The 15524-nt window shown below is 54.3% G+C and overlaps 1 protein-coding gene across 1 annotated transcript in view; it reads left to right on the top strand.

Moving 5' to 3' along the window:
* Positions 1-2484, top strand: part of NLGN2 (neuroligin 2) — a 31533-nt gene extending 29049 nt beyond the window's left edge. The window contains exon 6 of the mRNA XM_084806737.1: positions 59-2484. Within this exon, the coding sequence (XP_084662863.1) occupies positions 59-878 (820 nt within the window). The 3' untranslated portion in view covers positions 879-2484. The remainder of the gene's footprint in view (positions 1-58) is intronic.
* The last annotated feature ends 13040 nt before the right edge of the window (positions 2485-15524 follow it).

Raw genomic sequence — 15524 nt, 5'->3', positions numbered from 1 at the left:
GTCATTAAGTCCAACCCATCTGTATCTAACCACCCCATCTCTGCCTCCCTTCCCACAGGGACCCGAATCAGCCAGTGCCACAAGACACCAAGTTCATCCACACCAAACCCAACCGCTTTGAGGAGGTGGTGTGGACCAAGTTCAACACGAAGGACAAGCAGTACCTCCACATCGGCCTGAAGCCCCGCGTGCGGGACAATTACCGAGCCAACAAGGTGGCTTTCTGGCTGGAGTTGGTGCCCCACCTGCACAACCTCCACGAGCCCCCGTACACGTCCACGACCACCCGCATCCCACCCTACGTCACTCGCTGGCCCAGCACCCGAGTGGGGACCAGCACGACGCGCCGGCCCACCGCCACCCTTCCTCCTGATGAAGACGACGTCGTCCGCCCACAGCGCTACGTGCCATTCCCGGGAGACTCGCGGGACTATTCCACCGAACTCAGCGTCACGGTGGCTGTGGGCGCCTCCCTGCTCTTCCTCAACATCCTGGCCTTTGCTGCCCTCTACTACAAACGGGACAAGCGGCATGAGCTGCGGAGCGGGCGGCGCCTCAGCCCGCAGCGCAGCGCGGCCAACGACCTGGTCCACAGCAGCCAGGAGGAGGAGATCATGTCTCTTCAGATCAAGCACTCTGAGCATGACGCCCACGACCTGGAGCCGCTCCGGCCTCACGAGATCCTGCGCCCCGCCTGCCCTCCTGACTACACACTGGCCCTGCGCCGGGCACCCGACGACGTCCCCCTGATGACCCCCAACACCATCACCATGATCCCCAGCACTATCACGGGTATGCAAGCTTTGCACCCTTTCAACACCTTCCCCACCGGACATAACAACACCCTCCCCCACCCTCACTCCACCACCCGCGTATAGTTGCCCTCCCCTCTGTACCCTCAGCCGCCTGGCTGGGGTGGCCCCTATCCACCCTGCTCAGAGAGGGAGGCATCTCTCCCGCCACGTGGACGGGTCTTTTGTATAACATTGTGGGGGGGAAAGGTGACAACAGAGGGGTCAAATGGAGCCTCCCGCGTGTGGCGCACAGATGGGTTGGCGGTTCATCGCCCAACTTGCTTTGGCATCAGAACCCCGCCCCCATCACACTCTGTGGCGTGGCCAGGCGCTGGAGGCGCAGGCAGCGCACGGAAGGTCTGTTCTCCTCTCAAGAAGCTCAGAGAGGACCCGGGTGCTGGGATCCAGAAGAGGCGCCATGAGGAGAGCAGCCATCTTCCACTCAAGTTTGGATGGGTAATGGAGAAGCCCGTATCCTTCTAAATGTGGTTATGGTGCTCAGGATGCTGGGGAGAGAGGGAGAGAGAGAGAGCTTCGTTCATCTTGTCTGGATGGTGAAGACCACCACGTCCTTCCCAAGAATGGTGCAGAGTTAAGGGGTGGGCAAGAAAGGGAGGGAGCCCCACTGCTGTGAGTGCGTGGCTGAAAAAGGCAGCAGCTCCTTTGCCCAGATGGGTTCGGCCACCTGGAGCTGTCGACGAAAGAAGAAAGAGCGGTCTGCTGTGCTCGGACAGGTGAGGAAGAAGCCAGTGCTGCACTGGGTGTCTGAGCTTAGAGCAAGGTGGAGAGGAAGCGCCCAGCGCCCGCTCAGCTTCTTTCAATGGTGAAGATGCCCGTATCCGCTTGGCGCCGCAAACTCAGCGCTGGATTACACCGAAGAGTCACCAGTCAGTCACCTTCTGTCCAGTCTGGCAACGCTGCTGAATTTTCTTCAAAGCCAAGAGGGAGGTGGAGTTAGGAAGGCAGGCAGCTCCCTTTCTGATCTCTCTTTTCTTTTCTACTTTTTGAAGTTGAGCCTATGTGCATCGGGCCCATGTTACGTCACTCTGAGAGAGGCTGGTCACCCTCCCGTACAATGTGGTGGCTGAGGGCAGAAGCAGGGCCTCTTTTCCCACGGTGGTGGCCTCGAGAAGGGCGACTGGATGTCTACCAGGCATTCCAAGCGGGCAGAAGGGTACCCAGCGGGAAAGAGAAGTTGGCCTTCCTATCTTCCTTCCTACCTTCCTTCCTTCCGCACGGGGTGGGTGGTCAGAACCCCAGTGCCTTCCTAGCACAACTCGAAGAGAGAAGTTGACCGCCTGTTGGCCCTGGAAGAGGGAGCCACCGATGCCTTCTCCTCATTCATTGACCTCCAGGAACATCAGGAAGATAACGCTTCCCCGCCCCCCTCGAATTGCTAGTGTGGCAACTTAAGAGGCACTTACGATCTCTGCAGTGCAAAATGGGGGAGGGAAGGAGGGGGTGAGACATATTGAATTAAATTCAGAGAGGGTTGAAGTGTGGGGTGGTAGCATGCTTGTTCTAGCTTGTTTCCAAGGTAAAAATTTGAATGTAACAACTGGAAATTCACTTTTACTGAAGGGGAGGGAATTAAGTTTTGTTTTTCTCTTTTAGCTTTTTTTTAAATAAGTTTGCAAGAACTGGGGAGGGAAATGGGAAGCTGCTAAAAAATGAAACAACAACCACTAGAAAAGTGTACTGCATGTTCCCTATTTTAATTTTAATTTTTAAAGAGTTGGACAAGGAGATGAACAAGTGGTGATGGGGAGGGACATCAGTACCAGGCCTGATGTTGGAGTTCCCTTGGCCTCCTGATTCAGAGGATACTGCCTTCCCTGCTCCACCCTCTTCCTAGATCAGTTTTCTTTCCACTCCCTTGTAGGGCCTCACCTGGAGTGCTGAGGATCTCTCCCTGTCCCATTCTGTGGTCCCTTGAGGCTGCCAGCGGAAGGTGGTAGCATCTTATAGAACAGGGCAAGAAGAAAATAGGACCCTGGATAGCTCCCAGTGTGTCCTGCTAGCTAGAACTCTCCTACAACAACAATAGGAGGATGTTGTCTCAGCAGGGAGCTGAAGCCTTATGCAAGCTGACAAGCCCTGTAGTGTGGTCAGCTCCACTGCGCCTGGAGGACCTGACTAAACTGTCAAAGGCCCTCAACTGATTTTGTAGCTGGAGACTTCTGTGAGGCTGGGAAGATGGAGGTTCTGCCAGGGACTCATCCTCTGAGCCAGAGGATGGTGGCAGCCTTGCGCCCTCTGCCTGGAGAGCCCTGAATAAGGCACTGACTGTCTTACCCCCGAGGAAGGAGCTTGTGTCTCGTCCTCATCAGAATCCTTTGCTGCACACTGGAAGGTCCGAGGGCTGCGGGTCATGACACTCCCTAAACTTCTTCCTTCTCTCATAATACTAGAACCTGGGAGTCATCCAACTGATTGACAGGAGATTCAGGATGGACTAAACACAGGCCATCTTCTCATAATGCATAATCAACAGCCACAAGATAGGATGGCCATTGGCTTAAAAGGGGATCAAACACATTCATGTGTGTGTGTGTGTGTGGGCGGGGAGAGATCTATCAACGTCTACTAGTCAGGCTAGCTAGGTGGATCCTCCATCTTCAGAGGCAGTATGCCATGCATCCCAACTGCTGGGAAGCAGCTGCAGGAGAGGGCTGTGGCCCTGATGGCCTCTGTGGGCTTCCCAGAGGCCCCAAGGTAACCACCATGGTGAACGCATCTGATCCAGCAGGGCTCTTCTGGTGTCCTGCCTCCTTTCTGGGTTTTAAGGCAAGCGTCCATCACAAAAAAACGAACAGATAATGGTGATACTGATCTCACATTTTTCAGGGAACAGATTTCTGACCCAGTATCTCCAGCCAGTGATCTCACTGTCTCCCTGCCTGATGAGGAGGTGCAGCCCCGTGGCTCTGTGACAAGGCATTTTTCAAATGCTTGGCTTAAAAAGAGGATGCCAGCTAGCAAGTCTGGGCAGGACCTCTCTCTCTGCCTGTAATCTGGGACATACAGAGTAGATCAGCCTTCCCCGGCCTGGTACTCTCTAGAGTTGGAGGATGCTGGGAGCTGTAGTCCAACGCCTGGAGGGCTCCTGGTTGGGGAAGGCTGGATAGATGGTCCTGGACTGGATGGACCAGCTGTCTGACTAGGTACCACGTGGTTTCATATATTCCTGTAAAAGGTCGGGCTGAAGAATTGGCCATCCCGGGAGCTTTACAGATGAGCAAGTCTTTGGGATCTGTGATTACCAAACTAAGCTCACTTTCCAGGCCTCATCCATATCTGCCATCACCTCAGGGGTGAGACAGGAGGGTGGGGCCATGTCATTCGCGAGGCATGCCCCAAGATCCCTTCCGAGGAGGTTACTGGGCTGCAGCTCCTGGCCTCTGGATGATGGGACCCTTAAAATGTTGCTTATGCACAGTGGTGCAGAGGTGAATTTGGAAGTGCAGGTGCCAGTAATGATGGCCCCCCCAGCCACACCCCCAAGGAGAGTCCAAAATTGCAGGCAGCTGTGTTGAGCCATGCCAGCAAGCCAATTTTAGTGGCTTTATCTCCACCTGGAGCTGGTCTTACATTTTGCATTGCATCCGAGGTGGCCCATAACATTGTTGCTGTGAAAATTCATTTCCCCCAGCTACTGTGAGGACTGCAGCTCTGCTTGGTGGGGGCAGGAGATTCTGAGGGGTGCTGGTGGCAGGTGATGTTGGTGTTGCTGCTGCTTAGAAAGCCCCAGCACTGCATCCCTGCAAGCCCTGGCTACCCTGCACCCGTTAGTGCAGTTGGACTGGCCCAAAGGCCCTGGCTCTCTCCACACCCGGTATCCCTTGGAGGGCTCCTTCAGAGTGCTGACTGAAACCCGGAGCGAATTGCTGCCCCACTGACCTCGGAGCCACCAGCCTCCACTGCTCTGCACTGATTCTGTTTCCTGGAGACATTCTTTTCCTCCCTTTCTTTCTAACCCTGTTTTCTTTTATATTATTTCTTCCTCTCTTCCCTGGATAGGACCTCTGTGGAGACAGTAGCGAGTCCCAACGGCACACATCTACACTACCCATGTAAATTGGCATGAAAGAGGTTTAAAAGTTATGGCTGTGTCACCCCCCCCCCCCGAATGATGGGAACTAGCTTTGCAAGAGCACGGCAATGTCATTCTTCACACTCGGTAGCCCTTCTACAAAACCATGGTTACTGTGGTTCTTCGTTTGGGAGGCTTAAATCCATAATGTAGGCGTGACGTGCCCACCTCTTCACAAACCTCGCACCCCCTCATGCCTTCCAGGAAGATCGGCAGATCCTTCCCACTCTTCTTGGCTACCAGCCGTGTGTCTTTGTGCCAAATTGCCAGCCCTGTCTCCATGAAGCAGGCGGGATCCGGGAGCCCTTCCTCCCCATAGAACACGGTATTTGGCTTGTTTCTCTTGCCACGAGTGAATGAGTTACGTTGGGGCTGGTGGAGTAAAATCTGATCTGACCCATAAGGGTGGTAGGACAGAAGGGGAAGGTGTTGCTGCTTGGAAACAGCAGAGGAATACTTTCTGGAGGAAGGACATGCCTGATGGAAATTGGGATGGGTGTGTGGAAATCCCTCAAGACACATGCCATATACATCCAGTATCTATGCACTGTGTCCACCCATTCATACACAACACCTACCCATTCAGTGTTTCTCCGTAGAACGGAGCCTTCTTTCCTGCCTGCCCATCTCTATAATACGTAGCTTGGCTTGCTTGCATGAGTCAGCTATTTGCTCTGGAGGCACCTTTTTGTTGTTGTTGCTGTGTGGAGTGCCTTCTCTTCTGCTTGTTGCACACATCGTGGTCTGCGTTTCAGAGGTGGAGTGCAGGGATGGGGGAGGGCTGGGGAGTAGGCGGCTCTTCGGGACGGGAGGTTGGGCTAAGTGGCACACTTTGGTGTCCCCCCAAACTCTCATTCCTTCTACAATAAGAGGCACTGATGCTGTGTCATATCCCAAGGTGCAAGACGGACTCCACTGACTTACTCATTTATAACCTTTCTGAGAAACTTTCTTGATTCCCATAGAGCAGCTTTCCCCAACTTGGTGCTCTCCAGATGTGTTGGACCACAACTCCCATAATCCCACAGACAGCACAGCTGGCTGTGGGATTATAGGAGTTGTAGTCCAGCACATCTGGAGGACACCCGGTTGGGGGAAACTGCTATAGAGGGGTCTTGCTCTCCACTTGGTTTCAGTGAAGTTCTTTCAGTCGGATCCAAGGACATACACTTGCTTTAATCCAGCTCAGACAGAGGGAAAGCGAGCCTTTATATTATTTTTGTTAAAAGCACATCTCTCTGCTGCCTTCCTCCATGCTTGTATCTCTGCTGTTTGTTCTGGGGTGGTGAGCATTTTGTTTCTGGAAATATTCCAGAGAAGGGAAGGACAAGGGAGAAAATGAAGGGGTGTGTGGGGGGGAATGGTGGGAGGTGGGTCAAGGAGTTTTGTTCTAAGCCATTCTGAGACTCCATCTAACTTTGCAATGTTTCAAGTTGGTTTCCTTTTTTTTAAAAAAAGAATTTATTATAAATATAAATATATATATATCTGTTTTTTTAAAAAAGGAAAGCAAATATTTTGTAAAAAAATAAAATAAAAAAAGCAAAATCTGTGCCAAATGCAGCAAACTTGGATGGGGGTGGGGAACATATTTTGTTTATTTTGTGTGTGTGTGTGTGGGGCTTTTGTTTTGCAACTTGAGTTTGTTGGGGCTTCTGTGAAAAACCTCTGTGCCAAGGAGCGGAGAGTGGTTCCGCCGTCGGTTGCACCTCTGGCAGAGACATGTCAACGCCTTACACTGTTGCCAAACGCCGCCCACCCTGTTGTCCCCTTCGCTCCTGCACACCCAATAGCATCGATGGCACTATCTCGGATCTGTCCGCCGGCAAAGAAAAGCACAGGCCATTTTGTTTGGAAATCCAAGGTGGCAGCCCATGTGTGCTCCTCCAGTCCAACATGGCCACCCCACAGGAGCAACTCCTGTGGACAACGTCAAATATGGCCAACTGACAGCCACCCTGATCTAAATTTTAATGCGTCTGACTGTGACGTGCCCCTGAAGCCAAGGATTGCTGCCAGGGGCCCCTGTTGTTTCCTGCAATCCAGTCTGTCCCTCAGATGCTTCTTTTTCCAAAATGGAAGACCACTCGTTGGGAACCCTCTTGTTTTCGAAAATCAAACATGGCCTCCTTGGGTGACTTCCTCTTCCACCATCTAAGATGGCCACCTGGGAAATGCTCCTCTATTTTATAAAATTGAACATGGCCTCCTTCGGGTGGCTTCCCAGTTTCCCGGCAGACACGGCCACCTTGGGGTGGGGGAGCAGGGATGATATTACCACCACCATCGTCATCATCATTTTTTCCTTCTCACGTTTCAACATGGCCGCTGCTGGGACCCTTCCATGAACTGCAAGCAAGACGAGCACCTTGAGGGGAGTCCCTTTAGTTTCCATATGCTCGAGGGAGCCAGTGCTGGTGATGGAGGGCTTTCGTGGCCCAAAACGGCTGCCAAGAACATCACCCCAGGCAGCACAAGCAGGATGGCTGGGCCCTGTTCCCTTACTCCCCGTCACAAACTGGAGAGAATCTATTTTTATGAGACTTGGATTTGGGCCAGGAGGGGGGTGTTTTTGAAAAGCCCTTCCTGCACTCCCTGGCCACAACAGACTCCTCTTGTACCACTTGTCAGAGGCCCCGCTCCCCACCCCAAACCTTAAGACTCTCTTCCAGCCCCTCTTCTCTCCCCCACCCCAAGAGAGAAGGACTATTTCTCCAGCTTATGGAATTTAAAAACAAAAATTGGTGGTGCTCCCCCCCCCCGTTTCTTTGTTTTGATCTGGACAGTTGGTGGAGTAACACCTCTGGTGCGTGTTGGGGGGGTTGTGCCCTCCTCAAAAGAAGAGGGACTCTGGGTGCAGGGGGGGAGGCTGGGGTCTGAGCTGAGATGCTGTACACATTTTTAAACCTTGCAAGAAATGGAAAATGATATTGTAAATATAAAAAAAGATTTAACTGTTGGAGGTGCTTCTTGAGTAGTGAAGTGCAGGGAAGGTGATGAATGGAGGGAAGCATAAGAGGGGACCCACCAAAAGCAAGTATTGTGGGGAAAAGGTCTAACCCCCCCCTCCCAAGGGGGGTAGCCAACCAATCCCTTCAGGATCCAGAATTGGGGTGGGTGGGAAAATAATCATAACATCCTTTTTTCGCAATTATGCCTTCCTGCATTGGTCAACCCAGGGTATAAGATGGGTGTTTCTGAGAGGAAGCCAACGTGGGGGGGGGGGCGTAGTGAGCCTGTGCTGGGCAATGCTCCATTCGTTGCGCAGTCCTGCTTTAGAGAGTGGAGAAGCACCGGGCGAATTTCTCTTTCCCCCCCACCGGGCCATCGCCTTTGACCCCCTTGGGTGCTGTGGGGCTACTTGGCTGCGGTCGGGCCACCATTAGCAGCTGTGGTGGCTTCACTCAGAGGGCTGCCCCGCCAGGACCAACCATATGGCTGATTCCCTCAGATCCGGCATACGGCTGCAGGGCTGCATCTAAATCAGGCCGCAGATTCTGTCTTCTTCAGCTAAGAGGGTCAGGGAGCAGTCCTGGGAAAGACCTCCGCCTGTGGCCCTGGAAACCTGCTGCTCCTCAGAGTAGACCAGGGTGCAGAACCTCTTTCAGCCCCGAGGGCTGCGTCCCACTTCGGGGACCCTCCCAGGGGCCGCATTCAGTGGTGGGCGGAACCAAAGGCAAAACGGGTGGAGCCAAATTATAAAAAGTGCCGGCCTGTTTTAGCTCAAAGCTCTGCCTGCCAGTGACTTCAGCCTCCGAGAGGCATGTTGGCCTTTGGGGGATGCACAAAACCCAGGAACGCCCAACATGATCAGTGGGGGTGGGGGTGTGGACAGCCGGACTGGGAGCCCAGGAGGGCTGGGTTTGGTTCCCCACCCCTGGGGTACTGGGCTAGACAGACAAAGGGTCTCACCCGCTACAAAGCAGGTTCCTATCAACAAGGCTGGGGGGACGTTTGCCCGGGGCCCCGGCATTTTCAGCACATTGGTGCATGAGACCCTCCTGTTGCATTGTGCCCCATGGTTCACATTTGCCCCGGGCTCTGACTGCCCACCCAAACCCACCTCCAGCCCTCTTGTCTCGAAGCAGCCATTGCCCCAAGCCGGGACAAGGCGCCTTGGCAGCGGGCTGCAGCTCGGGCTAGGCTTACCGGAGGTGGACCTGGGTTCAGGCTTAAGTAGCGGGCCTGGTAAAGGGGCCAATCCCTGGTGAGGCAGTGCTAGTGAGAGCAAACAGCCCTGGGCGGGATGGATGGACCCGAATCACCAAAGAGCCCTGGGCGAGATGGAGGAACGGCATCCCTGTAATACGCCCCCCCCCCCCGGCGGGAGAGGTGCTGGATCCCAGTTGTTTTGCCCGTGCCTGCTGCCCCAGACGTCTCGGAAGACGACTCGGAGGGGCGCAGGCTGGGGCGTTCGGACACAGTCGGCCCGCGGAAGGCGCCCGTCGGCGCCTCTTGATGGGACTCTTCCTGGCCCGGGCGGTGCAAGAGCTCCCTCCACCTGAGCGTCCGCGAGAAGGGATGCGGGCAGCTGCGGAGCGCAGGGGCGCGCCGGGCTGGGGAGCTCGGCCGGGGCCCGGGGCTCCTTCCCGCGGCCCCCCTCGCCCCCCCGCGCACCGCCCGCGATTCTGGATTGCCCCGCCGCGAGCGGTTCCCGGCGCGGGAAGAGGGGCATCGGGCCGCCGCGGACGCCCGCGCCGGCCGGCTGGCGAGGGCCCGCGCCGCAGCCCGCCGCACCTGGAGGGGGCAAGGCGGGCAGCTGCCCAACGTCCCGGCGCGCCTGCCGGGGCGAGGGGCGGCTCCGGCGCACCCAGCGGCGGGCGCCGCGGAGCTCGGGCCGGGAGGAAGCGCTCGGCCGGGGGGGCGCTTTGCGGCGGCCCGCGCCCGGCCCCCGCGCGCCGCGAGCGGCGGCAGAGCAGCGCGGCTGCGACCTATATATTTCTGCGGCCGGCGCAGGACGCGGCATCGCCAGCGAATGCGGCGCGCGGACCCCTTGGGGCAGGTTCAGAGGCGCGGGCCGGCGGGGGGCTGCGCTCCTGCCCCAGGCCTGGGCCCAGCGGCGGGGGGACGACGCTCCCCGGCCCTCCGTCCGGTCTGAGAGTTATCCTTCCTCCTCCTCGGCGGACTTGCCTGCCCTAATTTCCCCTCTCCGAGATCTACATCCAGTTTTCAATAATCGTGTCACTCCACATGCGTGTCTGTCTTTAATTCGTTGTCGTCTTTTTTGTTTTTCCTTCTCTCTCCTTTTGGTTTTAGCCCATACGCTCTTCCTTTTCTTCTCACTCATCCTCATAGCCTTCTTTCTCCCTCCCTCCCTCCTCACCTCCTTCCGTCCCTCCCCATTCCCTTCTTTCTTTCGCATCCATCCCTCACTCTGGGCGGTCCTCTCTCCTCCCGTCCACCCTGCTTTCCCCAGCTTCTCTCTTTTTGTCCCTGGCCTTCCTCTCCTTTCCGTCAGTTCTGCAACCATAAATCCCCCTAATTCCTCAAGGGGCTCCAGCGGGGGACAGAAAAGGAGAGGTCTGCCTGTCGCGCTGCTTTCTGCCTTCCAGACTCGGGGGGGGGGGGTCAGCAGCCCTGCCCGTCCCCAAGAGCTGCTCCGCGTGCTGTTCTCCCTACACGTTTTGCTGGGGGGGGACCAGACCCAAGCACCAGGCATTTCGGGCTGCACATTTTGCTGATCCAGGCCTGGACCACGGGACGCGCCGCGGGCGGGCTGCGGAGATGGAGAGCAGAGCGCCGAGGATGCGCAGCCGGGGAAGAGTCAGGGGGCGGAGATGGGAGATGGGGCCTCGTCTCTCTCCCTGTTCTGCATTCTGTCTTGGTGTGCAGCGTGCTATAAATAGCTCCCTTCAGTTCCCGCCTGCACCATGTCGCAGGGAGCGGACAGCGCCTCTCCAAGATGGGGGGGTGGGGGTGGCGGGGAAAATAAAAAGCTGGCGGGGGGGTGATGGTGGGTGATGCCATGGCAACGCCTGCCTACCCTCCTCTTTTAGGAGGAGGAGGAGGCCAGAAGGTAGAGTGAGCGCCCTGGGGCTCCAAGTTTGGGGAATGATCGCTTGGGGGGAGGACGGGGGGGCTGTGAGCCAGGAGACCTGGGCTATATCTATGGGGAGGGGTGCAGAAAGGCATATGCAAGAAGAAGTGAGGGAGGGGGGTAAATTCAAGCGGACTGGCTAGGGATCCAAAGAGAGAGGGAAGATATAGTAATTACAGGGTAACCAAATCTTCTGGATTCTCTTGCTGTGAGGGGATGGGTCAGGGAGGCACTTTGCACAGACTTATGGGACCTGTATTCTTCACCAGTCCTAGGACTGAGCATGAACTAGGGCTGCCGGGGCTCAGACCTTAGTGAGCCCCCACTCAGGTGAACTCAAGTGCTTAAATGGTGAAGTCAAAGGAGTGGGGTCTTAAGAAGCCTGTCTGGATGGAAGTCAGGCCCTGCCCCAGAAGGTATTCACCCCCCCCAATCTTATCCATGAATTGGGCGTGGCCATTCAGGTGGGGAGCGAGAGGTACCTTGTACATGCTCAGAATCCTTCTCAAACAGCCTGTGGGTATACAGGCGGGGAAGGAGTGTTGCTAAATGTGTGCTATGAAAAAGAAGCTAGGGATTTTTTTTTAAGGTACCAGGGCTCAGTTTCAGTGAACCACAGGCCCAGTAAAGCTCTTAACATTCTGTTTGTCACCTGCAGTCACCAAAGGCATTTTAAGGCGCACTCAAAAATCCCCCTCCCACCCCACATATATTCTCAGGTGGCGGGAATGGATAATTTATAAGCAGCCAGTGACAGATTTAAGGCTGCTTCCTCAGTGCAAAGAAGTTGAAAAAACTGAATTTGCCTGTGGAAGGAAGCAAATAAACCCAGCCTTCTCCAACCGGGGCCCCTCCAGATGCGTTGCCCTGGTTGGAGAAGGCCGCTTCAAAAGCTGGGCCACGCTCCTAATCTTGAGCTGTGGGAGAACCCCGGCATCCGGCTCCCACACACCAGTGGAGCCCCGTTGTCTTTCTAGAGCTGTCTCTTTCCCGGCATCCCCCGCTCTCACCCTGCAGACCTGAACTTGGGACCCTGAAGGGTGCGCACATTGAAATAACTGCTGCATTTCTACCCAAAGGTGGCAGGTCAAAGATCCCTCTGGCCTAAAAGCAGTTGGCTGAATGGTTCCGGAGAGCCTGCATCAAGAGCCAGCACCGCTGTCCTCCCCAACAGCTGAGATTTAGAGACCACCTGCTGCAGAGGCCCCAGGTACAGCTGTGCTGGACCTCTGGCTTTACATGCTCTGAAATACAAATGGTGCAAACCCACCGGGGGATGCTTGTGCTGCACGGGGACTGTTGAAATGACCAGTGCCTTGTACGAGAGCACATTTTGGCAGGCTTTGAGCAGGACAACTTCCCAGCAGACTGTGCCTGACATGCAGTCATAGAAATGTGTTTTTTATATGTTATTTTATGTACTTTAAAAAAATTATTATCATTTATATCCCAGCCTTCCTCACAAAGAGCCCAGGGCAGCGAAGAACCTATATAAAACACAGTACACCACATAAACAACATTAAAGCCAACGATCGGAGATAACAGGGGGGTTCCGCTCCCTTTCCCAAGTCTGTTTGACTCCTGGGCAGGGAGCTGGGGGCCACAGAGGGAGGCAGAGCCACTGGGGAACATCTGCTGGCCAAAGTAGGCCTGCAGCTGAAGGTTGCATTCCACTACTCTAGGATCAAAAATATATAGCAAAATACAATAAAACCATCAATTCAATCCATCATTTAAAAAAGAGAGCACTTGGCTTCATTCCTAAAGCCCGCACAAATAAATAGGTCTTTAACTGGTGCCCAACACAGGGCTCAGCCAAATCTCTACCAGAAGAGAGTTCCGCAGCTAGGGTGCCACCACCCAAAAGGCCCTGCCACCTGTGGTAGCCCCATGGGCCACATTGCTCAAGAACACCAAGAGCAAAGCTACCCTGGCTGATAATAAATCCTGGGATGATCAGTATTGGGGAAGATATTGGGGATACTTTCACATACAGTCAGGGCCAGAAATATCAGAACAACAAGAACTGTTTTGGCAGTTGGCCTCTGTACACCACCACATTGAAGTTGAAAGGAAACACACCCAGATGGGAGCGAAGTCAGGACTTCCAGCTGTAATTCAGGGGGTTTGACAAAAGTGGGGCACTAACCATTCAGGAAGGACAGCCAGTGGCATACACACACACCCGTCGTTGGTGGCTCGTAAGTAATGGAACAAACCAACATCATTTCAAACTTAAGGGTCGCCTTTAACACCTGGATGAAAATCCTTTGCAGTCAATGACTGCCTGAAGTCTGGAACCCATGGACATGACCCAAGATGTTTCCTCCCTCGAGATGCTTTGCCAGGCCTTTACTGCAGCTGCCTTCAGCTGCTGCTTGTTTGTGGGTCTTTCTGCCTTCAGTCTTGTCTTCAGGAAGTGAAAAGCATGCTCTGTTGGGTTGAGATCAGGTGACTGACTTGGCCATTGAAGAACATCCCACTTCTTTGCCTGGAGAAACTCTTGGGTAGCTTTTGCTGTATGTTTTGGGTCATCATCCATCTGCAATATGAAGCGGCGTCCTATCAGTTTGGCAGCATTCGGCTGAACCTGAGCAGAAAGTATAGCCCTATACACTTCAGAATTCATCCTGCTGCTTTTATCAGCAGACAGGTCATCAATAAACACCAGTGACCTGGTTCCATTGGCAGCCATACATGCCCATGCCATAACACTGCCTCCACCATGTTTGACAGATGCTGTGGTATGCTTTGGATCAGGAGCTGTTCCTTTCCTTCTCCATACTTTTCTCTTCCCATCATTCTGGTACAAGTTGATCTTGGTCTCATCAGGCCAAAGAATCTTATTCCAGAACTGGGCAGGCTTTTTTAGGTGTTTATCTGGCCTTTCTGTTCTTGAGCGTTACCAGTGGTTTGCACCTTGCTGTGAAGCCTCTGTATTTACGTTCATAAAGCCGTCTCTTGACTGTAGATGTTGACAATGGCATGCCTACCTCCGCAAGAGCATTCCTGACCTGGCTACATGTTGTGAAAGGGTTCCTCTTCACCATGAGCAGAATTCTGCGGTCATCCACTTTAGTTGTCTTCCATGGTCTTCCAGGCCTTTTGCTGTTGCTGAGCTTGCCAGTTAATTCCTTCTTTTTCAGGATGTTCCAAACTGTTGCGTTGGCCACTCCCACTGTTTTTGCTATCTCTCTGATGGGTTTATTTCGTTTCCTCAGCCTAATGATGGCCTCCTTCACTCCCATGGACACCTCTTTGGACCTCATGTTGGGAGTTCCAGTGAACAGCTACCAAATGCAAATGTAACACTCAGAGCCACCTCCAGGCCTTTGATCTGCTTGATTGGTCATGGGGTACCCAGGAAACGGGCCACACCTGGCCATGCAGCTGTTTGTCAGCCATTCGTTTCATTACTTATGAGCCCCCAACGACGGGGGTGTGTGCATGCCACTGGCTGTCCTTCCTGAATGGTTAGCGCCCCACTTTTGTCAAACCCCCTGAATTACAGCTGGAAGTCCTGACTTCGCTCCCATCTGGGTGTGTTTCCTTTCAACTTCAATGTGGTGGTGTACAGAGGCCAACTGCCAGAACAGTTATCGTTGTTCTGATATTTCTGGCCCTGACTGTATGTGGGTCCTGAGCTGTATGTCCTGACCCAGGCCTCCCTGTGGCACGCATCCACCAGATACCCACATGGCTTCTACAGGTACTGTGTGGAATATTCCCCAGAAATGGAGAGAATTAATGAAACCTCTGCTGAGGCCTGCTCCTCCGATCCAGACGTAGTCATACTTAAACCCACTGAAATCAGTGGGACTTAACTTTGCCACAACTAACTCCCTTGCTTTCAATGGGTCTGCTTTCAGTATGACTAAATCTGGACCCAGCACTATGTCTTAAAAGGCATGCCCACACCACATTTTATATGTGGATATATATATATGTCTCTATTTTCAAAACATCCTAGAATGTATGAAGCAGCTATACAGAGGAGGGTGCCTCTGACCATGTGCAGAGCACACATGCACTAGTGACGGAATAGCCACAGCTATCCCCCAATATATCTGAGATGAAGATGCAGATCGGAAAACACGCCTTTCAAGCAGCTGTGAGCTCCAGTACCCCTCTCCTTAGAAGGAAGGGCATCCTGGGTTCACTCTGAGGACAAGTCACTCAAAGCCCTGCCCAGCCCCTTCCTGGCATGAGCAACACCGCCTGCGTGGCAGGGAAGGAGGATGGCATGAGGACTGGCCTGCAGCACAAAGGAGGGGTGCCTTCCACCACGCAGGCCTTCCTGCTAAACTGAGATGTGTGGGGCACAGGCACTCTGCACATGCACTGGTGCCCTCTCGTATATCAAATCTGCCATAGTTCTGCTTTAGCCGGCCTTCAAAACGGCCTCCCCCACCCGCCACCCCCGGATGTGTTGGACTGCCGCTTCCATCACCCGCATGGTGCCATGCTGGCTGGGGTTGATGGGACCTGCAGTCCAACCTGCTCGGAGGGCACCCGATGGGCGCAGGCTGCTCTCGAGGGTTGCCAGCGAATGACGCCCAGCCTCCCATCAAGCGCACGGCTCCTCCGACCACCGGCGAC

This window comes from Heloderma suspectum, chromosome 6 (assembly GCF_057233095.1).
Source record: "Heloderma suspectum isolate Gila_16-S chromosome 6, 16-S_ref, whole genome shotgun sequence".
Taxonomy (NCBI): Eukaryota; Metazoa; Chordata; class Lepidosauria; order Squamata; family Helodermatidae; genus Heloderma; species Heloderma suspectum.
The sequence above is the reverse complement of the archived record's forward strand: the minus strand, read 5'-3'. Positions and strand labels throughout refer to the sequence as shown.